General features: G+C 50.8%; 1 protein-coding gene across 2 annotated transcripts in view; it reads left to right on the forward strand.

The window, feature by feature from the left end:
• SMARCC1 (SWI/SNF related BAF chromatin remodeling complex subunit C1) overlaps positions 1 to 25,440 on the forward strand; it is a 67,837-nt gene that overhangs the window by 30,572 nt on the left and 11,825 nt on the right. For both annotated transcript variants that reach the window (XM_077304326.1, XM_077304324.1), the window contains exons 17-26: positions 57 to 210; positions 519 to 632; positions 2,873 to 2,932; positions 5,972 to 6,230; positions 7,384 to 7,545; positions 13,493 to 13,554; positions 14,841 to 14,955; positions 17,116 to 17,270; positions 20,072 to 20,206; positions 24,253 to 24,511. In XM_077304326.1, coding sequence (XP_077160441.1) covers positions 57 to 210; positions 519 to 632; positions 2,873 to 2,932; positions 5,972 to 6,230; positions 7,384 to 7,545; positions 13,493 to 13,554; positions 14,841 to 14,955; positions 17,116 to 17,270; positions 20,072 to 20,206; positions 24,253 to 24,511 — 1,475 coding nt within the window. The remainder of the gene's footprint in view (positions 1 to 56; positions 211 to 518; positions 633 to 2,872; positions 2,933 to 5,971; positions 6,231 to 7,383; positions 7,546 to 13,492; positions 13,555 to 14,840; positions 14,956 to 17,115; positions 17,271 to 20,071; positions 20,207 to 24,252; positions 24,512 to 25,440) is intronic.

Below are 25,440 nucleotides of genomic sequence, written 5' to 3' on the forward strand. Positions count from 1 at the left end.
AATCCACCGGCCCGTTCTTGTCTCCATTCTTCAGTCCTTTTCTCCTTGCCTTCCAGAGTACATGCCTTTCTGGAGCAATGGGGGCTCATCAATTACCAAGTGGACCCAGAAAGCCGGCCCATGGCCATGGGCCCTCCTCCCACCCCGCATTTCAACGTGCTCGCCGACACCCCTTCTGGGCTTATGCCACTTCATCTTCGTGTGCCTCAGGTAAAGATTCCCAAGTTGTAGCCTGTAACTGCTCTGGAATGGTTCTCCTTCCAATGAATTATTGGAGCCCAGAAGTCCCAGTTCTACCCACTCTTCTGTGGTTTGTTGTGTGAAAAATTGCTGTAGCTCTAGCCAGTTCTCTGCACTTCAGGTGCTTGTACCACTCCTGGCTGCAGGCACGTGTCCTTAGCATGTTTCCAGGGCTCAACATGACGACTACAGTAATGTCGCTGGATAGTAATTATGTCTGCCTGAGATGCTTTCTTAGGTTCTTTCCTGTTCTGGTCACTCTGTCTTTCTTTATGCAGATCCCAGCTGCTCAGCAGATGTTGAATTTCCCAGAGAAAAACAAGGAAAAACCTACTGATCTGCAAAACTTTGGGCTTCGCACAGATATATACTCAAAGAAAACATTAGCAAAGGTATGCCAGATGGTTTCTTCTCTCCCAGGAAAAAAATTTACATTTGAACAAGATTTTCTTGAGTGAGGCTGCTTCTCATTGTGTGTTGAGAAATATTTAAGGCCATTCTTTCTATGAGGGTTGGGTGCTGGATATCCTTTTGAGTGTTTGCATATTCGAATTCTGCAAGTTTCCATATTTGGTCTAGAACAGCTGTCGCCCAGTGCCTGGGTAGGTAGGAAATGAAAAGGCTGAGGAAGGTGGAAAGGAACTCCCACAGAGAGATCTGGCTTTGTGGATTGCTGCTGGTTTCAAGGCTTGGAATGATGATTTGATGGGAGAGCTCTTTATTTCAGAAACACCTGCCAAGAACTCTGGGGCATATGTCACCTTCTCTGGACTGGGAAGATCAGTGGCTGGCCATGTTTGTTTGCTGCCCCCCCACCTCCATGCTGTGGCAAAGTGACTGAGCCAGCTTTGCCTTGGACCCCTTTGTTGCATCCATTTTGCACGTGTGTATTGGGGGGGGGGGGTGTTAGGGCATCCTGCTTGTGCCCAGTTTGGTTAGAAAGAATGAGAACCATAGAGTTGGAAGGGACCGCACTGACCATCTAGCCCAACCCCCCTGCTTAATGCAGGATAAGACTAAAGCATCCAGGATAAACCAGCGTGGTGAAGCTCGACACCTCCCTGGGCAGCTGATTCCATTGCTGAACTATTCAGACTGTGAAAAATTTTCTTATGCCTATCTGATATTTGTTCTCCATGTACAAGGTGAATTTCCTCTGGACCAGGCTGGATTCTGGAGATCTGGGAGGAGCACTTAGGCATGAAATTGGGGGTCACTGTGGATGGGCAGGTAGTTGTGAGTTCCTTCATTGTGCAGGGGGTTGGACTAAATGACCCTTGAGGTCCCTTCCAGCTCTATGGTTCTGTGTAGTTTAAACCCATTACTGTGAGTCCTCTCCTCTGCTGCCAACAGGAACCACTCCCTGTCCTCCAAGTGACAACCTTTCAAATGTTTAAAGAGAGCCATCCTGTCCCCTCTCAATTCCCTCTTCTCCAGGCTGAACATTCCCAAATCCCTCAGCCTTTCCTCACAGGGCCTGGTCTCCAGGCCCCAGATGATCCTCTCCAGAAAGTTCTTTGAATACTCTCGGGTGTACACTATCCAGAGGATTTGAACTCATCCAGTGCAGCCAGGTGCCTTTCACCTCCTGCCATCCCTAGATTTGTCCATATTCTTCCAGGGAAAACATACAGGCAAAATAGGTACTGAGCCTTTCTGATAAATGAAACTGTCAGCCAGGCAGATCAGAAAGTGGCCTGAATTTGGACACTTAACAGAGTTTGTTTCCCAGCACACATCAGAGAAATTGAAGTACCCATAATTACAAGGTCCTATTGTCCAGGTATTCTGTCAGGCTGCTTAAGGAGGGCAGTATCCATGTCCTTACTCTGGTCGGGCAGTCTGTAGCAGATGCCAACCACGATACTCTCGGTTTTTCCTTTTCTTCCCTTCTCCCACTGTGTCACTGTGAATTTAGTCAGATGGCAAGGGAGAGGGCAGGAAGGGATGAGGCAGTGTTTGGCTGTTGTAGACCTTTCTTGTGTACCCTGGGTAATAACGATCACCACTTCAAGAGGTAAGGGAAGTATTGGGCCAGGGGTCCTGGAGTTTTGGCCTTTCTTTGGGCATGCAGCAGGGGTCATGGAGGGGAGGGGTGAATTGACTGCAGATGACCCCTAGGATCCCTTCCAGCCATACGTTTCTTTGTTTCTGGGTGTCCCTGAACACTTGATTAGAGATGTTGGCTCTCCCACCACTTAGGGTGGCCTGCCTGGTACTGAGCAGAGCCACGGCCTTTTCCATGGGGGCTCCAGCTCTGGGGAAGGGGCTCTCTGAAGGGTGGAAGTGGGTCCCCTCCTTAGAGATCTCTAGCAGGGCTGCAAGCCCTGCCAGATTGCAAGGATTGGGGGGGGGGGGGGGTTGAATCGGCAGGCATCTTTTGAGCGAGGGTGGAGAGATTCCAGTGTTGGCTTTCTTGTTTGTTTTATATTTAAAATGTTTCTGGTTACTGTGACCTGCCTTGAACCATCAGGAAAGGTGGGATATAGTTGTTTCAAGGAATCAGTAATAGGTGTGCCTCCATCTGGCGTGCCGGGCCAGGCCTGTGAAATGCATGCTTGGTGACTGAGGGCGCCTCCCTCGGCTGTGCCTTGCAGTGGAGAAGTGAATGGCCACCTCTTCTCTTCCGCAGAGCAAAAGTGCCAGCGCTGGGCGGGAATGGACAGAGCAAGAGACCCTGCTGCTGCTCGAGGTAAGAGACGTGGGAACCCAGCCCTGCGGCTGGGTCTTTATATATATTCACTTCCCATATATTAACAGGGGGTTAGGAGGTTGCCAGAAAGCAACATCAGGGGAAGAAGGCCTCAGCCCCTCTCCAGAGGAACAGGTTGGCCAACCTTAGAGACAGGAGGTTGGATTGGACGGACCACTGGTCTGATTTCGCAGGGCCAGGGGAAGGCCTTGGCTTCCCTGCCTTGTTGTTGGCCCGCCAGATGAACTGGTTGGTCACTGGGGGAGGCAGGATGCGGGACCGGATGGACCTTCCCTGGTCTGATCTGACCCAGCAGGGCTCTTGTACAGGAGCTAGCACAGTTCTGCAGCACCTGCCAAATAGAGCTCTTCCGCCGCCAAGTTTTTGGTTGAGGTGCCTGAGCCAATGCCATCGACTTGGGCCCCCACGATCCTCCCCCACCAGGTCCAGCCACCTCATCAAGCAACAGCTTTTGTTCAATTATATAGTTAATAGTTTGGATTAGTACAACGTTTACGAGTTGCAAATTACAAAGTTTTACAAATGTGCAAGTTAATGAGTTTGATTGTTATGTACTGTACCAAAATTTCAATGGAGTTGTGGCCCGCAAATTTGTGATGCAAACGGCCCTGAGGCGCATGGGAGGGCAAAATAATATAAATAATAAAAACTATTCTTACCTTGGCTGCTCAGTTTGGACCCATCTGCTGGGCAAGCCTGCGCTGGGGTCAGAGGTGAGCAACAGGAAGGCTAAGCTGAGTGGCTCCGATGTCCTCCTCTCCCCCTGGGCCAGACCGCTGCGCCTCAAGCTAATGCAGATAATTCCGCACACAGCAATGTCATGTCGCAAATAAAGACGGGGTCTGCTTATTGACGTGTTCGATTATGTAATTTGCATCAGCACTGTACGTTACACTTTTAATGCTGTTAGGGTGCAATGAGCACGGAGCGGTGTTTGTTTGCAGGAAGAGAAGGTGGTGCACTTTGTTAGTGGCCTAAAGGATCTGCCAGGCAGGAGGCAGGATGGGCGCTTCACAAAACGACAAGGGAGCTTCTGAGCCGCTAGTTCACATCAGCACCATTCCCCTGCTTCCTCTGACAAGGAGTGAGCCCAGGGCCTCTGCTGGACTTCAGAGCTGTGGCACATGACTTACTTTCCCCCTTCAGTTACGGCTGAGACATCCTCAGTTAGTGTCTCATCTTCTTTCCCTATATGAAACAAGTTCTTCAGAAGCCCCACGCACACAAACCTGCCTCTTTCCTGCCTTAGGTCGGAGTGGCATGCTGCAGGATTGCCATCTGAGCGCCATAGCACCCTTAAGCTTATGCTTTGAACAAAACGTTGCCCCTGGACTCAAGGTTTCCTCGGCCGACGGTTTCCCATGTTGGGCACCTAGATTCAGGTTGTTTCAGACTAACAAGATTTTGGGGCTTTTGCACTTTGCAAAAAGTGCCTTGAGTCTTGAAACCTCATACTGGAAATATATTGTTGATCAAGGCATTATTGGACGTGAATCTAATATTTCATCCTAGCGTATCCGAGAGCTAGCATCTTGTATATAATTTACTCATATTCTATCTTGGCTCATAATTTCCATCACAGAGAACAAAGGTCAGAGAAGAGGTTTTTTTTAAAAAATTATCAAGCAATGGAGCTTCCAGTAAATCTGGGTGGTTTTGTATATAATGTACCATGAAATTATACATGACCCAGTGATTCAAGGGGTCAGAGCAGGGACAAGATCTACAATTAGATGGAATGTTTTTACATCCTCCTGTTATCAGCACAGATGGTAGCATGTTAAATCAAGCCGGCATTAATGCCCAGTGATATCTTGGAACACTTAATATTGCTGAAGGATTGCATATTAAGGTTGCATCATTGGAGCTAAATTGTATAAAAAGCAAGAAAGATGTTTAAAGTGTAATTGCCACAAATATGTTTGCTACCTTTTGATGGACTGGGATTTGTGGCAACTGCCTAATAAAGACACATTCTATGGAAAATTCAGAGTTAGTGTTTCAACAGGCCATCGGAGTCTTCCGGACAGGGACTACCAAATTCTAGTACTGGTGATCAGTCTTCTTCAAAATTCTGCAAATGAGGCTAAAGGGAAAGGCAGCATATAAATACAAAAATAACAAAATCAATAAAATAAAAGCTGTCTAGGCCTGTGGCCATCATTACAACCTCTGACAGTGAATCCCACATTCTAATCACTCGTGTAAACAAGTATTTCCTTTTGTCCGTCCTGAATCTGCTGCCCATCAGCTTTATTGGGTGCCCTCTAGTATTTGCAGAGGGGGAGAAAAAGCAGAGCCTCTGGTGGGGGGCAGGACGTGTGCTTGGCATCTTCTGGCATTCTTATCAGAGGCTAACACTGGCCAGTCAGTTTCCAGTTTTTCAGGAAACAAAACTGCCCGTTTTGGGTGCCAGCTCATTTAATTGGGCAGTGTCTTTTGTTCAAGTTTGTATCCATAGTTGCAGCAGAAGCTTTTTGCCCAGTCTCTTAGGAGAGACCTACTTCCCTGCTGGTTAAGATGATCCCGTCCTAAACAAACTGTACGAACAAGGAGCAGCATAACGTGAAATGTGCTGGGATTCTGGATGTGCTGAAGATCCCATCAGGAGAACACCTTTTTCAGGGAGGGTGGGGGAGGGGTCATATATTAAAACATTATAAAGTTGCCTAAACACGAATATTACGTTTAAAAAAACAAATGCAGGAAATGTGTTGGAGGGCAACGTGTATGGAAACCTGTGGCACATTTAGCCTGCCTTTTGGTTGGAAGTTCAGTCGTAGGCCTATTTCTGAAGGCCAAGGATTAAGACGGAGCAGCTGATCTGAGAACCCCGGCCTCCTTCAGCTTCTAATGCCTACTGTTGATGTCAGCAGGCTGAAATGCTAGTCTTTGAGTTATCGGAATGAGTGTTTAGTTCCTCTTCCATGAATTGCCAAACTGGACGCCGCAACAGATGTAAGACCAGCTGCACCAGAGTGGTGCCTCTCTCAAAATTTGCTTCCCCCCCTTTCCCAGGCTTTGGAAATGTACAAAGATGACTGGAATAAGGTCTCCGAGCACGTGGGAAGCCGCACCCAAGACGAGTGCATCCTCCATTTCCTGAGACTGCCCATTGAGGACCCGTACTTGGAGAACTCGGACGCCTCCCTGGGGCCTCTGGCTTACCAGCCGGTGCCCTTCAGCCAGTCTGGAAACCCAGTGATGAGCACGGTCGCTTTCCTGGCGTCTGTCGTGGATCCCCGGGTGGCGTCCGCTGCGGCTAAAGCAGCCTTAGGTATGGTGCTGCTTTTCTTCTTGCGGTGACTCCTCAGTGTTTTCAAGGCAAGATTCAAGTGGGTGGCCGTGTGGGTCTGAAGTAGAGTAACAAAAATAGAACCCAAGAGCACCTTTAAGTCCAACCAAGACTAATTCAAGGTGTGAGCTTTTGAGTGCAGGCCCTCTTCCTCAGACTAAATGGAAGAGGCAGTCAGAGGTTGTTTGCCCTTGCCTGCCTCTGTGTTGTTACTGTGGACTTCCGGGGGGGGGGTGGGGGGTGTCTCCCATCCAAGTCCTCACCAGGGCTGACCCAGCTTAGCTTCTGAGATCTGAAGAGAGAAGACTCAACTGGCCTGCCCCGGTTAGGGCATCCGCTTCTTTATTCCCTTACCATCTTGTCTGAGAAGATCTTAAGTGTATTCCTTGTGGAGGGTGGGACCCAGACGTGGAAAAAAAATCTACAGCCATCTCATTGATTGAGCCATCTGAGAGGACTTCCCCAGAAACATGCAGGGAGCGGTGTGGGTGGATGATTTGCGCAGCCTTGCCAGACTGTTCACTCCATTGGAAGCCGGCTTTCACACCCCTTTGGTCTGTGGCCCACTGCCACTAGCTGCTAATTGGTTAATGCTTGTGAAGAATTGCCTTAGCCAAGCCCTGTGTCATTGCTATGAATTAATTTGTCATTGTGGTAGCGGCAATTTCAGGAGGGAACGCTTGGGCTTCCGCTGTCAACTCCCTGCCTGGGTTGTGTTTCCACACAGCTTTTCTCAAGAGCCGCCTAGACAGATTTGTGGTGGGAACATCCTTTGTGTTGTTAATTGCTCTACATACAATATGTATATTTGAGGGAAGGTGTGAGAGGAACTGTTACATTGTTCAGTGAAGGGCAGAGTTACGAGGGGAGGAGAACTTGGATTTGATTCCTCCTCTCTTCGGTGTTTGGCAATTGACAGCCTCCCCCGCAGGCTTCTCCACCTGGTCATCTTTCCTGATCAGAATCACCTTAATGTGATCAGTCTCCTCTCCCGGCTCCCCTGCATCCTCCACGTGGTTTCTAAAATGTGCAGTTTGATGACCCAGCAGAGACATGACCTAAAATCCTGTCGGATCTCTCGGAAAACCCTTGCTGCTGAATGCAAAGTCTCAAGTCCCTTTTGCTCCTTTGACAGAGGAGTTTTCCCGGGTCCGAGAGGAGGTGCCCCTGGAACTGGTGGAGGCCCATGTCAAGAAAGTGCAGGAGGCAGCCAGAGTCTCTGGAAAGCTGGACCCCACCTATGGGCTAGAGAGCAGCTGCATTGCTGGCACCGCCCCGGAGGAGCCAGAAAAGCTTGGTAAGTCACCGAGCTTCGGCCGGTTGGGTCTGTCTTCCTTCCCCTTTGGCAAACGGAGAGCCATGGATTTTCGTTTAGAATGTGGCAAAGCGTCGAGGGGCCTGACGGGGAGAAAGGACCATGCCTGGACTTCAGCACCTGTTTCCGTATTTGCCCTTTGGCCCTGGGCAGGTGAAAAGGCACAGACTGCATGCAGTTATGGGTTGTGGGTGTCCCCTTGGGAAACGTACCCCATCCCATAATAGTCCTACAATGAGTCCGTTTTCTCTGTGGGATTGAATAAAGGTATTCTCTTTTTGGGGGGTTGCTGGTTTTCTGTTCCGCATGATGGCCCATGTGCTGCTCTCGTTCCACTTAGAAAATGGGCTGTCCGTGGAGCCCAGCGGCAGCTGTCCTCGCCTGTCAGCAGGCACATCTTCCTGGGAAGCTTGTTCTGTCATTGTGGGGCACCTCTGAAATGCCCCCTCTTGTGGACCCACCAGGTGCGCGCTCCGATAGTTGGGCAGGTGCATTGACTACACTGCAGCATTGTCAAACGCTGACTGTCACACGTGGGTCTCAGGCTTCCATCCTGTCCCCTCTCACCCTCCCCTCCTCCAGGCTGAGCATTCCCACATCCCACAGCCTCTCCTCTGCACCCTCTCCGATTTGTCTGCGTCCTTTTTGAAGTGAGGCCTCCCGAACTGCCCGCAGGGCTCCAGGTGGGGTCTGTCCAGTGTGGCGCCCCATGTGACTAGGACCCCTTGTGATTTTTGATACAGCGCAAGATTTAAGTGGAGATGGGCTGAGGGGGCCTTGTGAGCCTGCTGGAATCTCACTCTTGGCTCACTGAGGGAATCAGCACATGGTCTGCTGGGCTCTCCAGTGTCTAATGGAGGAAGAGGTTCGGAACAGACAGGATTGCCAGGGATGCCTGTCCAGCCACAGAGCCCAACCTGGATTTGCTGGACTTGAATCACAGAGCCAGAAGTGGATTTCTGTTTATGTGCTTCAGTGTGGTTGGGCACTTCGGGTCGCTCCTGGTCCGCATTATTGGTTCCTTATAAGGGGCCATCACTGGCTGTTGAGTGAGGGGGTGTATTCTGTTGTCCCCGATTTGTCACCATTTTGTGTAATAAATTAGTGTGGAGTTCTGATGGTATCCTGGGCCTGTGATTACCATGCCTGCCTTTGTGTTCTCAGTCCCGTTTTGTGCTGCTGTTCTCCCGCCCAAGAATTCCCTCTGCATCGTCTTCCAACGTGGACATCTGGCGTGGGCTTTGGATGGGGAGTGGGCTCCAGAAATCCACCTGCTTAGGACCGCCTCGTTAATCTAAGGGGGGCCTCCAGTAAATAGGCTTGACCGGGTTCATGCAGGGTGCTGATCTTTTTTCCCTACAGAAACAGACTGCTATGCTTGTCCAGACCAAACTAACACGAATTAAAGAGAGGGCAAGCGGATTTTATAATGTAAGCAGCGGGTAACCCTCCGAACTTGCCATGGGGTGAGGTTGGACCTCCCTGAGCTCCCTCTGCTTCCCATCCTTCCTCTTTGCTACCATTCGGTGTCCTCATCTGTGGTTTCCTTCCCCCACCCCCACCCCTGAAGCCCCTGCAACTTCACACTTTTCCCTGCCTCCTTCCCTCCCTCCCCTCTAGCCTCATCTCTCCCCTTGCCACGTTCCTTTGCTTTCCATGGACTATGGCTTCATTCCCACCCTCACCCCCCCTTCCTTTTCAGCCTGCCTGCCCACTCCGTCCCCCTCCAGATTCCAAATGCAACTGGCAGCCATTTTGGATTGCCTAGGCAACCACCAAAACGATATGTGAGGATGTCTGAAGCAAACCAAAATGGCCTCCAAAGCCCCAATCCTTTTAAAGCATCCAAATTTTGTCAGGTCCTTTTTTTTGGGGGGGGGGGTTGCAAAGCTGGTGGGTTGCCCTTTATTTTTTAGAAATACCTCCCTCCTCGTCCCTGGCACCATTGTGTGGGGTCCTTGATTTGCGCCCTGGGGGCCAGTTCCGCAGGAGGTGTCTGGTTTGCTTGCTCATTAGTATGATTTGTATTGATCTGTGGTTTGATGGAATAAATTGGCACAGGAGAAGCTGGACGTGGCTCAGTGGTTGAACGGGGTCACTCCACGGCCTACAGGGCCTGCTGTTGGGAACAGCTCTGTGCTTGCAGGCAAGGCAGGGGAGCTGTGTGTGTTGGGGAAATATGCAGAGATGCCACAGAAGAGCCACGTACCAGACTCCTATGCTGCCTTCCGTCTCCATCTGCCTAGAGCGGCAGAGTGGCCCACGGAAACAAAAAAAAGCTTTTTCTGCAGGTCTAAGATTATTGCATCTGAGCCGTAAAACTGTGCTCATCCCCACTCCTTTTTGCCCATCGCTGAAAGATCCACACCTTTAAGACCAGCTAAGTTAAATCCGGGTGCAAGCCTTCGTATGCGTGCATTAAACTGTTGGTTGTAAAGATGCCACTGCAGTCAACCTTTGCTCTGTGGTTTCAGATCACATGGCAACCTGCCAGGTCAGGCCAAAACAGATACGGTGCCCGGGCTTCTGATGAGTGGTTTTGTCTTATCAGCTGATTAGAGTTCTGACTTTGTGGTCTGCTTCTGTCTTATGGGTAGCTTTTGGGCTGTTTATGGCCGATGGCTTGCATGCAATGGCTTTTTTTTTAGCATGGTTTGAATTGTAAACCACCTTGAACAGCACGAGGCAGCACTAAATCAGAATCCCACAGAGCTGGAAGAGGCCACCCAGGGCCATCCCATCCAGCCCCCATTTTCTCGGGAACTTAAAAATCACAAACTCATCCACTCTCCTAAAAACTTCCAGGGAAGGAGACTCCACCACCCTCTGAGGCAGCATATTCCATCTTGAAAAAGCCCTCACTATTCGAAAACGCTTTCTGATATTTAAGGGGGACCTCTTTTCCCCTCATCTGAGCCCACTGCTCCCAGTCCTGGTCTCCAAGGCTGCAGCAAACCAGTTGGCCCCTCCTTCAACAGGTCGACCTTTGACATAGTCGAGCGCAGCTATCGTATCACTCCTCGCCCTCCTCCTCTTCTCCAACAATATAAAATGAATAGAAAATAGCAGGCTATTGAAGCCAGCCCTGAGGCCGCCAGTAGTTTGTTTGTGACTCTGGCCCCGTGGCAGCTGCTCTGTCTACTTGGCTGGTTGGCCCAGCTCCTGCTTCTGAACCGTGCAGCAGAGCAGCCAGGGACAGCCTGAACCAAGGGTCACGTTGCACGCCACCTCTTTTGTCGTTTCACGTACATCTGAAATGTGTGCAAGCAGTTAGAACAAGCCATGCTCTCATATCCAAGCAGACTTTTGGGCTTGATGGGCTAGAAGTGAGCTGTACGACCTTGGGAGGCCGTCTTGCAACTGGAGACCCAGTTGACTGATAGCCAAGGGTTGTTGGTGAGGTCAGGAGCTCCACTTGCCCAAGACATGCCGGAATCCGTGCCAGGCGGTTGCTGACAGTGCGTGGAGGGCATGAGAGCAACAAGTTACAATTGACTTTGCCTTTGAGAATTTGCCGTTCTGTCCTGTTATCCTGCTTTGCAGCTTTATCCTCTGGGTTGTCTTAAGATACATGTACGTCTGGTAAGACTGGAGATGTTCAAGCGCTTTCTGCTTTTGTGGTGATGTGAAAAGCAAGACACAGATTCAGCGTTCTGCATCTAGTGCTTTAGGATGCTTAGGGCTGATCCTGCGTTGAGCAGGGGGTTGGACTAGATGGCCTCTATGGCCCCTTCCATCTCTATGATTCTATGATTCTAGTGCCTAGGCTGCCCACGTCCTTCGTTTTGTGATCTCAGTCAGTGGCACATAAAGTAATGCATAATTTGCTTTTGTCTGTTCAAGGGTTGAGGCAAAGAATAATGCCAGGAACTGAAATCTTTGCACCCTGTCGCTCAGTTGGACGCCCTCGTTCTTCCTCTTGCTTTTACCTGCTTGTGTATGTCCCAGCCTGATAAGAACTAGGAGCATGAGAGAAAGTGAGAGATTAATATAGGTTGCTGAACTTTGTGCCATGTGGCACCTTTGGGTTTTGTGTAGCATTTATGCACACACAGGCATCGCTGCGCATGAAGTCCAGAATACAAACAGGTCTCTGTCCTTCCTCCTCAGTAGTAAGCGGCACCTTGTTAGCTGTTGGTCCATAATAAATACCTTTCAGGAATAACCGTCTCTGTTGTAATATTTACAGTAATAGGTGACTGGCAGTCTTAATTTCACAGTTTTGGAAATTGTCGAGTAATAGCAAAGCCCCCCGTACAGACACATTCTAGCTTCGTGCATCTGTTCCAGCCTCTTGCCCTCTGGAATCTAATCCATCATAACACCAGTGCAGCTACATTTCTGTCTAATCCCCTTTGGAAGCTGTTTGTTTTCTGTGGCCATCATGACCTCCTCTTGCAGCTTCCACATTTTGATCACTTCCTGTGTAGTGCTTCCTTTTGTCCTTCCTGAACCTACTGCCCATCAGCTTCACTGGATGCTCTCAAGTGGGAGAAGGAGAAAAAGTTCTCTCTGTCATGTTCCCCTTTGGTCGTGTCTTCTACACGGAAAAGTGTCAGGCTCGTCAGCCTTTTCTCCTAGGGAAGGGGCTCCTCTGTTCTTTTTCCAGCTCTGCAATGTCCTTTCAGTGATATGGGCACCAGGACTGTACACGATATTCCAAACGAAGCCGCACCATAGAGCCACGTGACAATATCTGCCATTTTATTCTCATTCCTTAGCACAGGTTTGACTTTTCCACTGTTGCAAGAACATCACGGCCCCTCTATTCTGATAATACTTATATTCTCTGATGATAAGGGTAGCACGAGACCTTTTGGTGAACAGGCACACCAAGGGCCCCTAACTCCTTGGACTACCCACTAAACTAGTCTTTGCTGTGAGCTGTTCTTCTAATTGATCACTGTGAGGATTTTATATACCTAATTAACTTGTTTTACAGGCTGCGTGGAGGTGTTGAGTGGCAATTACTTAGGACTGTTTACTCTGTGCCAAGATGTTCGATCCCAGGCCTATAAATTAAGGCAATTAAGGAAATGTGCATAAATGCACTTAATTTGCTTAAACTATTCTCATTGCCAGATTTGGGGAGGTTTGCATCCCAGCCTCTTAAGTTTGCCTTCCGACAGAAATAGAAATCTGATGCTTCAGGATAATAATTACAAATCCCTGCAGATTGTGCTACAGCTTCCGAGAAGTTCACGTTTAGGGATGGGTGGAAGGAGGCTTCCGATGTGGTAGGAATTGTGTTGCTGTACTTTGTGCCTAAAGTAGTCGGAAGGATCCATGCAAGACACCCCTGGAAGCCCCTTGGAAATCAGCCTGATGGAACTTACTGGGAGGAGTTCCCAGCAGACGGGTCAGCTGGAGGGGAAAGTCAGTATTTGGAGTGAGAGAGCAGATGGCTTCTCAGAACATGATCAGTCGTATTGCTGTCATTGTCTTGGGCCCTGTTGGAAAAGGTGTCACAACCAGGTGTCGCCTTCGATATGGGGGGGGGGTCAGACTGTGGACAGCTGGATGGGACACCAGTGTGGCCCAAGGAGGGAGTGCAGAGAGCAGCCCAGGAGTGTCGAGTGCCATCTCCATCATTCTCTTGGGATCTGCCCAGACAACCTCCCTCTTTCCTTCTCCCCAACTCAACTGAGTACATAAGCGTCCGTGAGCTGTTTTTCAGAGGAGCCCAGTGGGCTCTCACACGCCCCAGTCACCGTGGGCCATTCCGTGGTCACTGCCATGCTCTCGAGAAGGTTGCTGCACATGGGGGATGGGGCGCTTGTTTTAGGCATTGCTTCATCCAAGGTGGTAGTGGTGGTGGTGGTGCAGGGTAGCCCAGAAGCAAGGGCTGAAACAATCGGGGCCAATGGCTTCGAGTTCCTTTCGCTGTGTGGGCTGCGTTGCATTAAACGTTTGGTGTCCTGCCTTGCAGATGCGTCTGAGGAAGACAAAATGGAAACGGAGGCAGAGGGGACGCAAGCAGAAAAAGTGAAGGTCGGATAACTTCAGATGCGGTTTTTATTATGCATGTCGAGAATTTCTGAATCTGAGTTGATGCTTGACTGCTGTTCTTCCTATGGGAGGCTCTGGAGATCCGGATGGAAACAAAGCCCTCTAGCATGTTTACTCTGCACAAGATGTTTGCCCCCACCTGAATTGAAGCCTCCCTTTCTGCCGCCTGTTGTAGGGACGTGTCATGGGCATCTGCTGCGGAGCTTCCAGGGGTGGGGTGGCAGTGCAGTTCTTTCTTCTCCAGAATTCAGAGGATGGGGCTGGGGGGGGGGGCAAAGAGCAGGGCCCAGGAAGCCTGCAGAGCGCCTGGTGTGTTCTGGCACAAGTAAAGCGAAGCAAGCGCTTCTGTTTCACTTGCTCCCATTCCTCTGGGTTCTCCAATGCACCAGCCTCAGCAGGACTCCAGAGAGTGTTCCTGGGAGTGGAAATTTCCCCATAAGGGTTTCCTCAGGCCCTCTGAGAACGGTGCTCTGTCCTGCCTGATGGGAGTGGATTTCAGCATGGCCACATTGGAAAATGGACATTACCAATGTCCTTCCTTGCTGCTTCCATCACAGACGGCCTTGTCTTGCGATGACAGAGCACACCTAACAGCGGGATGAGAGGCCACCCCAGCGCTGGAGACTAATCTGTTAGGGTCAGATCCCTGCAATTAGCCCATCTGCTGGGCAGCCAGGGAGCTGTGCTGACCAAGGAGCACGGTGGGCTGGATTCTGACTTGCCCCCTTTTGTATCGCAAAGGGTGGCCTGTCCCCGGCTAAGATGCCCCCTTTCCAGGAGGAATTCTTCTGGTTACTGTCAATCTCCAGGATTTAAATGGTAATTTTAAAAGCCCATTTCAGATGTTTACAAAACAAGGCCGTATAACGCGGCAAGGAAGAACCAAGAGTATCGTTCCAAGAGTATAGGACGCCTGAGTGCGATGCCATAACTGTTGCAAACTTTCTGCCTGTTCTGGTTCACGAGCTGATTTGGCCTGTGGTTCTTCTTCCTTAGGAGGGCCTGCTAGCCCACAGGCTGTGCTGATGCCCTTCCCCACTGTCTTGCTCCTTTTACTTCACGGTTAACTTGTGCCTTTGCATGAGTGAGGCAGCAGGTGCTGTGTTGAAATGACTTTGTTGTTGATTTTAATTATGCATTTAAATATTTTTTTACTTTTTGTATGTTTATGCTGATGTCTGAAGTGAAAGGGTGGGTAATAAGTACAATAATGAACAAGAATAACATGCCAGCATCTGAAGGTTTCCTTCTCCTTTTGGGCATTCTAGGTTGAAAGCAAAGGGGAGAGTGAAATAGATGGAAGCAAAGTCCTGGAAGGAGGAGAGGAGGAGAGACATGCCGAAAAGGAGCAAGATGGTGACATCCCTCCAGATCCTAAACCAGGTAGAGGATGCCGCTTCATCCTCCTTGCAGAGTGTTGCCTCCGAAAGCCTTCCGTTGTGCTAGAATGGTTTCCTAAATTTAGGTGCATTTCCCATCTTAGCGCTTGGATTGCTTCAGTGTACAGCACTGAGCACTTAGACTTCCTTTTGCAGTTTGCTTCAGGTGCTAAATCTTGATTTGCTATGCATTTGTGCTTCATTTGGGGCACTCTTTTCATCTTGGATGGCTACTCCCGTTGACAGAAGATGAGCTAAGGCAGCTCAGGTTCGTGTAAATTGTGCATGTTCTTCTGTGTTGCTGAACCTAATCCCAAAGAATGGGTGAGCGGGGGGGGGGAGGGGCTCTTGTTGCCTTCCATTTGTCTCACCGTACTGGCAAGCCCTGCTCCTGCGGGTCCTGCACACTTGGAAAAGGCATGTGGCCGTCCCAGGTCTGTGCCCAGCACCACCACCGCATCTGTTCTTCTTACTCACCAGGGGGTAAATCAGTCTCTCTCTGGTCAGGAGCTGAGGCCCCCACCAAATCCCCTGCTAGATAGACTTGTACGCTCTGTAATCTGCATTGCCATTAGAAGCTCCACCTAGTGACCTCTATGAACATACGAACCTGCCATATCCTGAATCAGACCACTGGTTTGTCACAGTCAGTATTTGCCACTCAGGACGGCAGCAGCTCTGCAAGATCTGAGACTGAGGTCTTTCACATCACCTCCTACCTGAACGTGGAGCCTTCTGCAAGCAGATCCAGGACAGAAGCTTTCGCAAAGGGAGCTTGGAGATCTTCTACCCCAACCCACCCCACTCCTAAGCCTTCTAACTTAGCTGTTGATCTCCTTTTGCCTGTAGATTGTAGTCCTGGGACAAAAGTTAGAGAATCTGGACTCAACCATTTTTCAAGGGCTTTTCCTATTTCCAAACATTTAGGGTCTTTCAAAGGCTGTTTATCAAAATGTAAACCTGATAATGCAACCAAGTAAGGGGGGTAGTCTGGTTCTTTGAGCTGTAGCCAGCAATCCAAGCTGAAAACCTGTAGAAATTTCTTTTTTTTACTGGAAGAAGAAATCATTCTCTTTGTCATGCAAACCATTCAGCAGTACAGTCATACAGGCAGGTGGAAATTAACCCTACATTGTCGGTAAAAATACGCTTTAAAATTAATATCCCCTAGTGTTGCTTGATCATCTTATAATGAGTACTATAAAAACAGCCCAGTTTCAGGGAATGTGAACAATTAGTGCTGCATGCGTCATGGGCTGTGCTTTGGAAGAGACGCCGCCCTTAGCTGAGCAGGTCACGGGCACATCCCATTGGGTTTGGGGGGCTTTTAGTACTGAGACTGGGATGAGGAGGAAGTGAATCGGGACCTCCTTCACTGTAAAGACGCTGCAGTTGTCGCCACGAGTAAGAAGACCGGGAAGATGGTCAGGTGCTCAGTTCACAAGGGCAGGAAGAGGGAGCAGAACAGACGGAGGTGCCTGGTGAAGGGGGCATGCAGGGACTGTTGGCAGAGTGTGACTGTGCAGTGGGCGAAGCCCCAGGCGGCTTGAAGAATATGAGAGTTTTCTTTATGAAGAGAAGCAGCTGTGCATAGGAAGAGAGAGAGAGAGATCTAAGTATGCAGCTAGCTGTTGCCTGCAGTCGTTTTTCTGATTAACAACTGCTGTCCTGGAGGCAAGTGGTGTGGGCGTGTGTTTAGAAGAGCAGGAAGCCTCCAAAGAGCCAATCAGGACACTGGAGGAGACCATTTGAAAGTAACCTGGAAGTTCCAGACCTAATGGACTCCGCTTAAATCCATATCTCCTCTGACACCCCCTTTGGGATGCTGCATTCTGCTCAATCTGCACCCTGCGGACCTTGCTCATTCCAGCAGAAGAAAGGTCTCTAGGAGGGACAGAGGTTAGGGAGCCAGAGTCTCTTATTTCCGCAACTGATGGGGTGCACTTTCAGCCGGGGCAGGGTACTATATTCCATTTTGGAGTCTGGGTGGAGCAGCTTGTAGGCTGTTGATTTTCTCAGCTGTTGAAAAGTGGTGTTCTCTGTTTCCTGCCATCTCCTGTGCTAGCAGCTCAGTTGTGCTGCCCAACTCAGGAGGTTGTGGGTGTCACAATGAGCGCAGGGGTAACAGGGGACTTACGAGGCTAACGAGGCACGTTTTGTTTAGATGAGCGGGAAGCGGAGGAGAACAAGGAGAACCTTGATGTGTGCAAAGACAAGGAAGGCGACGCTGGGAAGAAGCGAGCGGAGCACGAAATCTCCGAAGGGAACGTCGCCACAGCCGCAGCTGCTGCTCTCGCCTCGGCTGCCACCAAAGCCAAGGTTTGTCGTCGTGTGCAGATTTCTTCCCCTGCGTCCGGTTTCCGGTGCTGTTCAGGGAGCATCTGTCAAACGACCCCGTTGTCTCCAAGCACCGGGTCTTGTTCCTCTTTCCCGGGCCTCAGAATGCACGGCTTGTGCTCCTCTGCTTCAGCTGGACGAGGGTCATAATTAAATGAAATGTTGTTCCCTGGTGAATGGTTTCAGGCAGCCATTGTAGGCTCACTAAAAGGCGCACTGAAAGATCCCTTCCAGAAAGTTTCTCAGCTCCTTTCAGAGTGTGACGTGCTGCTTCTTTTGATGATTCACTCTTGGGAATCCAGCCAGGCATTCCTTCCTTACAAGGGCCGTTACGTTCCCTTCAGAGCGGGTCTTTGCATTCTGGTGGCTCCATAAGGGCAGCTGGCAAAACCTTGTTTGTTTGCAGAGTCCCAGATCGGAGGGAGAAGTTTTCTCTCCGCTTTCCTAATTCCTACGCTTCCTTCTGGCCCTTTTTTCACGTTCCTCTCAAATGTTTCTGAAGCTAATCCAAAGACCGCTTCGCTCAACACCAGCACATCTCGTTCACCCTCTTTCTGAGGTTTGTGTCGGACGCAGAGGGTCCAGGCCTGGCACTGCGGCAGTAACTCCCCCGCACACCACCGAGGCCCCAGCCACATGTGGCACATTGTTGCAGCTCAATTCAAGCATCTTGGAGACTGACAAGTTTTGAAAGTCTCAGTTCTGTCTGTCAGATATCTGGGTCTGACAAAGGGAGCTTTGGTTTTTCAAAGCTTACGGCCTATCTTGCTGGTCTCTCAGGAGTTACTGGACTCGAATCTGTCTGTTCCTCTATAGACTGGGGGAATCTAATCTGGAGAGCCAAGTATGATTCCCCATGAAGCCTGCTGGGTGACTTTGGGCCATGCACAGTTCTCTCCGGACTCCTTCAGCCCCAGCTGCCTCAGAAGGGGACTGTTGTGGGGAGAGGAAGGGACACTGATTGTAAGCCATTTTTGAGACTCCTTTGAGGAAATTGGGGTATAAAACCTACTCCTCTTCTGCTGCTGCCTTTACCACCCTTGTTGGCTCTCCTGTTGTCTTACTCAGTGTCTCAGAGAGGATTGGAAAATCCGCAGCAGAAAACGGTGCATTCTGATTAGTTTGGGAAAGTCAGTGTGGAGGGTGCATCCCAGTCAGCCAGACTTGGTTGGAGAAGATGCCCCCTTTACCTCCTCCTGGAAGGCTGGAATCCGTGGCACCTCCCAAGGCCTGAGAGGGTGACCTTCCTAGAGAGCAGCACTTGCCCTACTTGTGTCCATTGCAAACTGATAGCGGCAACAATAAGAACGCGAACAGATTATTTTTATTTCAGTAGTGATACTCCAGTTTTCTCCCCAGGAAGACCCAAAGCAGCTTACAGCAGAAAGAAACAAACAAGAGAAAGAACCACTCCCAACCACCCCTACATTCCTGAGACTTAATCACAGCATCTTAAAAGTGGCTTTAATCATAAAAGCAATCATTCTCCTCTCCTCTGTTGAGTTGCTGCACACACACAATCGAGGCCACTCAGCAAATAACCAACTATATTTAGGCCATTTGGCTGATCTCATGGGCTCCCTGATCCAAAGGGACAGGGCTGAAGGAGCCCTTTGGGCTGAAATGCCTTTGGGAGCCTTTTGGATGGTGTGGCTCGGGGGTCTCTCCGCACCCAAGCTTTTAAGAGTTTCTGAAGCAAGGCAGGAAAACCAGACCTCCAGGGAAGTGTGGCACCTGTACGATGAAATTGTATTTGTTCCATTCGTTCCTTTATACCTCCACATCTCTGACCAGTATGACCCAGAGCAGCCTGATGTCATGCTCCATTTTATCCCCACAACAAGCCTGTTTGGTAGGTTAGGCTTAGAGTACATGACTGGCCAAGACCACCCAGTGAGCTTCCTGGGACATGGAGTAAGGATTTGAACCTGGGTCTTCTGGTCCTAGTCCAGTGCGCTGATCGTAACAGCACACTGGCTCTTGCAATCTTGAGGAAAAGGAGAGCTTACCTAAGCCACCTTCTCCCCCCAGGTGGAGCTAGAAAGAGTCTAGCTAATGCAGCGGCCTTCCATATGACTGAGGTGCTCATAACTCACAGAAGAAGGTGTCCTTTCAAGCCCCCCAAAATGTCAAAGTAATTTGTCCATGTCGGGTCCCGCTGGTTAGAAGTATTTTGTGTATGTTTTTATCACCCCAGTAATGTCCGGCCAGAGCAAAGGAGATTTTTAGAGCTCCCACTAATCAGAACTATCCACTAACGGGAGATTCAGTTTGCCGATATCAGCGGAATAAACCAAGTTATTACATTAGTGGAGATCCAGTCTTCATTCTTGTTGTCGACTTTTGTAACAAGCTTTGTCTCGAACTAGGTCTGCTCCTGCCAATTCAGGTAGCCCGTTGTTGATGGCTCCGTACTGTAGATCAGCAGTGAGGGCAGGGCGGAATCCAGCAATGGCGACTGTGGCCCTCGGGAGCCTTTGCATGAATCCGCCTTCCCCGTAAGGGTTGCTGATGCAAAAATACACCCAGCACAGACCTGCTGCTGAGTCTGTCGCACCACAACGCCGCAGGCTCTTCACGTCTTCAGAAGTCCTCCTCAAAGCAAAGTCAAATGTTTCGAACAAGAATGTGGCGAACCAAGAAGGGTTACTGTTTTCAGGCTAAAGGGGGGGGGGGAATGCTTGATACAAGTGAAAGGAAAATTGAGGCCACCTTGCATTCTGTTTGTATTGCAAAATTTCCAGCACTCTTGCCTGTAGGTAAAATATCTGTCTCCTCTTTAGCATCTGGCAGCGGTTGAGGAGAGGAAGATCAAGTCCTTGGTTGCCCTCTTGGTGGAAACTCAAATGAAGAAACTAGAGATCAAACTCCGTCATTTTGAGGAGCTGGAAACTATCATGGACCGAGAAAAAGAGGCGGTAAGAATGGGAAACTGCAGTCCTCTAAATTAGCGATCCCCAACCTGTGGGCCGCGGACCACATGTGGTCCTTCGACTAATTGGAGGTGGGCCCCGAAGGACACCTTCTCCCCCCTTCCCGGCCCTTTACTTCATCCCCCCCAGCCCTTTACAACACACTTCATTCTTGTGGTGTGTCTGTATCTTATTTTGAAGGGATGTTTAAACATTACCATAGCGATCAGAGAGGGCTAGGGCAGTGGTTGAGAGTAGAGGAGTAAACTATCCCCCCCCCCACCGGGCCTCAGTAAAAGGCATTGAGTGGTCCCCAGCGTTGAGTGGTCCCCGGCGATAAAAAGGTTGGGGACCGCTGCTCTAAATGCATGCGCTGCCCTCAGGGAAGCTCTTAAGAGCATGGCAGTCTCTCCTCTATATATGCGCAGGATTTTGTGGGCTCCGTGCATTTCAGCTGCTCAGCAGCGTCTAAAGATCTGGCTTTTCCCCAACACAAATGCTAGTGAACATGTACAGCCAACCAGTTCTCCTCTCCTTAAGTGAATGGTAACTTCTTGCCTTTAGACCACATACATTCGTACTTCCTTTTCTGGTGCATTTACACCATTAGTGTTTAAGCCAGCCCTGCATGTGTGTTTTCTGTTCTCTGCTTTGGACTCAGCCAGTCTGTATGGTTGTGTTGGGGATTTTGGGCACAGGCTCCTACCTCAGTTGTAGAGTGGAGTTTGTGGCTTGACTTGCCCAGGGTCCAATTCCTCCTCAGCTCAGCTTGTGAGCACCCCTGGCATGTCAGTTCTGAATTGGTGTAACTAGTCATTCCCACAAGGGTCATTGGTTGCTGTTTTGTGGGTTCCAGGCTGTATCTAGTAGAGATTTCCAGCTGCTCTCACGAAATGAGAACTTTCAAGGGCAAGCCAGACTCCTTTTCATAAGGATGCCTAGGCTGGGATATTATTGAGAATCCAAGTCAATGTACATAGAGGGGGCATCCGGAGGAGTTCTGTCAGTGGCGTGGGTGGGCCCCCGCTTGGTCCCTTCGTCCTCTTCGGATGTCCTGGCGTGTCCCAGAGGCCCGGCACGACCCCTCCTCTGAAGGGGGAGTCCTCGCCTTTGACTGGAAGAAGCAACGGCCTGATCCACTTGTTTCACTGCAATCTGTATTTCCTGCCCTTTCCACCAGCCATGACAGCTGGTGAGAGCCAAACTCCCTCCAGCAGCTGTGAATTCCCATGAGGACAAATCAGACTTTCTGAGGATTAATTATCAAAAGGTGTTTAAGATCCAGACTCTTATTAGATAATATTTCCCCCCCCCACGCACTAATTGTGCCCTCTTTTCTTCCATGTGCACCAGCCCCTGCAGAAGCTGCTTGTGTTTGAGGAAACAGGGGCAGATTTTATCTTCATCAAGCAACTTTTGGGCTCTGCCCTTCTTCCAGGCTTCCTCCTCCACCTTTTCTCCAAAGTGACACATCTTTGCATTTCTACCCACTTCCCCCCCCCCCAAAATGGTTTCTTTTGCGTTCTGCCTGGCACAGAGTCCTGTGTCACTCCACAACTTAGGCACTTCTCTGCTAACACTGGCAGCTGTCTGGGGGGGGGGCAGGGGTGTGTGCACCGTGAGAGGTGCTAGAGAAGAACTATCTCCCCCCCCCCCAGACAAATTCCCCATGTTGCTACTGCTGTTGACCAGGATGGGTTTGTGGAAACCACTGGGGGGGGGGATTGTGTTGGTTTTTCTTTGGGGTGGGGGCGGGCTGTTTTATCTCACTCATTTCACCTAAAAGCTTCACAGCTCAGTTTGATCATCTGCAAGGTGCAGCTGGAATACAGGAGATGTATCCTTCTGCAGGAAGTGCTTTGTGCCAGTGGGAGCCAGCATGGGGAGGAGTCTTGCTGAGTCACACTGTCAGCCTAAGCCACCTCGCGGGAATAAAGTTTGAGTCCAGGGGCACCTTTAAGACCAACAAAGTTGTGCACACACAAAAAAGCTCACACCCAGAATGAAACTTTGTGGGTCTTCGGGGGGACCCTGGACTCAAACTTGGTTCGGTTTCTTCAGACCAACATGGAAGCCCACCAGAATCTCTCTCACAGGGTTTTTGTGAGGATGAAACGGGAGGGGAGAATGTGGTGAGCCACTGGGGGGGATCCAACGGAGAGGGGAAGCAGGGTGCTAATGAAATGAGTAGCCACAAGCCCAGGCCTGGAGCTGCCTGTTTGGAGGAGCAGGTTGAATAGGTGTCTTTATTGAAGGGCAGAATGCTGACCTAGTATCGACAAGCCCTTCCCCAGTTCTGTGGCAAGGCAGTGTGCTGAATGAAACCCCTTCAGACCAGCGGTGGAGCCCCCCACCCCACCCCACCCCACCCCACCCCACCCCACCTCTGCAGCCGGAGCCGCCTTCAACGCCTTGCTCTGCTTTCCGAGGGAGTAGAACAGCCAAGGGGGGGGAGCTCTTGGTCGGCCGCATGCCGACAGCCGCAGCTTCTCCTCTTTACGGATTCGGCCAGTCCCATCTGCTCCCCCCCCCCCCCCATGTGCAGGCCTTCCCTGTTGCTGATTGGCAGAGGAGGAAGAGCTGTTGCTAGGGGGCAGGTTCTCTGTGCATTTCCTTAGCAGCACTGCAGAAGACCTCTTTCACCCAGCTTTCTCGGCACTGGGCTCTTTCCCTTTAGGAAAACAATTGCACACGTCTCTCCCGAAAGCACCTGAGAGCTAAAAAATACAGCCTTCGTCCTTTGCCACCGGCCCAGTTCCTGTAGGGGGAGGCTGCTTCCTTCGCGGGGGAGGGGGGGAATCCGAGAGGGGAGCTGTCAGGTCCATGCTGAACATGTAAATGGGAGCCATTTTAGTGCTGTCGTCCCTGACGATGCTCAAGGAAAGGTAATCTAAATGGAGTCCTGGTGGTTCCGGAGTGGAGTGGACACTTGATGGGCAGATCGGGGCTTCGGGGGGGGGGGGGCTTTTGACAGGTACTTAGGAGACCCCGGGGAAAATCGGGGAGGGGGGAATGTGGTATTTCCCCCCCCCCAAGGCCTTTCTTTCTGTTTTTCTGATGAAAATCAGAAATCTTGTGGAAAACCCCTACTACTATTAAAGTGCAGATATTTGGGGGGGTTGGGGTTGCCAACTCCAGACTGGGGAATTCCTGGAGACCTGGGTCGGGAGCTTGAGAGAGGCATAAGGACTTCAGCTGGGTGAGATGGCGTAGAGTCCCCCCTCGGAAGCAGCCATTCTCTCCAGGGAAACCACTTTTTGTGGCCGGGAGTTCTCCAAGCCCTGTCTGCAGAACGACAGTTGAGCAGCAGCTGGGTTGTCGCATAGCCATGGAGCGCTGGCCTGACCCGGCCTTGAGCCCAGTTGGAAGGTGCTAAGAGAGATGTCAGGAAGGAACGGTCCGCTTGACCCGTCTTCGGAAACCACAGTTAGCATTGTCATCCGGGGGTGACAAACGCCCTCTTCCCCAGTCAAGATCTGGGATCCTGTCTTGCCTTGAGAGAGACCTGAAGGAGCAGTTGCCTCTGCCCACCTCTTCCGCAGGGCTGTGCCGGCTGCAGGGGGCTCTCTTTAACTTCTTCCTTCCCGTTGGGGACAGCTCAGTCCCGAGCTGAGCTTTCAGGGCTTCCTCGCTTTTGCCTAGTCTTGGCTCACAGGTGGGAAGGGGCACCTGCAAGGTTCGGAGTGCTCCCCTTGTTGGCTGTGCTGGGGGCCTCAGGGAGCAGGGAGGGTGAAGACGGACCGCTTGGCCGAGGGTGCAGCTGGATAGAGAGCGCCTGTGGTGGAGCAACCATGGAATCAAGAGTCTGGAAAGGCCCAGAGGTCTCGGTGCACCCCTTGGCAACCCCATCTCCTATCCACTGTGTGCGTTGTGCATCCTTAAGAGTCCCTCCCCCTGACGGAGGCATGCATTCTCCTGGGTCTGCCTTTGGAGGCTCCAGACATCCAGTAGGAGCTGCTGTGGGAAGGGAGGCACGGTCGCGGAGGGGGTCTGTGGCTGGATTCCGGAGTGTGCGTTCGATGGCCTGACTGCCTTCTCCCCGCCCCCTACAGCTGGAGCAGCAGAGGCAGCAACTGCTGACCGAGCGCCAAAACTTCCACATGGAGCAGCTGAAGTACGCGGAGCTGCGTGCCCGCCAGCAGTTGGAGCAGCAGCACAGCCAGAGCGCACAGCAGTCCCACCAGCATTCCAGCGGACCCGGCATGAACCCTCTGGGGGCGCCCGGGCACCCCAGCCTGATGCCGCCCCAGCAACCGCCTCCGTATCCCATGATGCATCACCCGATGCCCCCTCCCCATCCCCCGCAGTCAGGTAAGGGCTGGAAGTCAGGCATTTTATTTTTTATTTTTTATTTATATACCGCCACTCTCCGAAGTCTTGCGGCAGTTTACAGAAATTCATAAAAACAATGACATCCCATAAAAACCCATTAAAGCACAATATCACGATGGCGGATAATAACCCACTCGCCTCCCCCCGTCCAGCAAGGTCTTTGACTCTCTATCTGGGAGCGAGGGACTCTTTCAGGCATGCGCGAGAGAGGGCCAGGCCCCAGTCCAGAGCTTTGTGTCAGGTGGGATCCAACGTGGCTGTGAATGGAGCAAGAACGAGAGCCAGCATGGCGCAGGGCTTAAGAGTTTCCGACTGGTTTCTGGGAGAGCCGGGTTCAAATCCTCCCAGCCTAGCTTGCCTCGCAGGTAGTTTCAGAGGGCAGCTGTGTTGGTCTGCAACAGAATGGATCGATTCACGTCTGGAGGCCCGCTAGACACCAGCAGGGTTTCCAGGGTCGGTGCTTTCAAGAGTCCAAGCTCCCTTCGCAGGAAAGAGTCCGAGTGGGATTGGTGGAGATCTGAGGCCATCTCATTTGCTAGACCTTTTGAAGGGTTCTCGGCTGGAAGGATTTGGTGCGCAGCTAAATTTGGACTCATGAGCAGCCTTGAGCCACTGAGGAAATGTGTGGCAGAAACATGGCTTTAAATAAGACACCAGAGCTGAGAGCTGGTGAAGTCCCTTTGCAGGCCCTCGAGAGAAGCTCTGCTAATCCCCACTGCCATCCGAAGGGCTTGTCCCTCGGCTCCAACCCTGTTCCAGAACTGCCACGGCGCGAACGGAAGGGCAGAAGCTTTCTAGCAAACACTTGGAGAGCAGCAGTTCTGCCCACCTCTGTCAAAACGCACTCCAAATGCTGCACCTGGATCTCTGAACCTGGACATGATTTGCAATTAATCTTCCCACCCACA

This window comes from Paroedura picta, chromosome 11 (genome assembly GCF_049243985.1).
Source record: "Paroedura picta isolate Pp20150507F chromosome 11, Ppicta_v3.0, whole genome shotgun sequence".
Classification (NCBI taxonomy): domain Eukaryota; kingdom Metazoa; phylum Chordata; class Lepidosauria; order Squamata; family Gekkonidae; genus Paroedura; species Paroedura picta.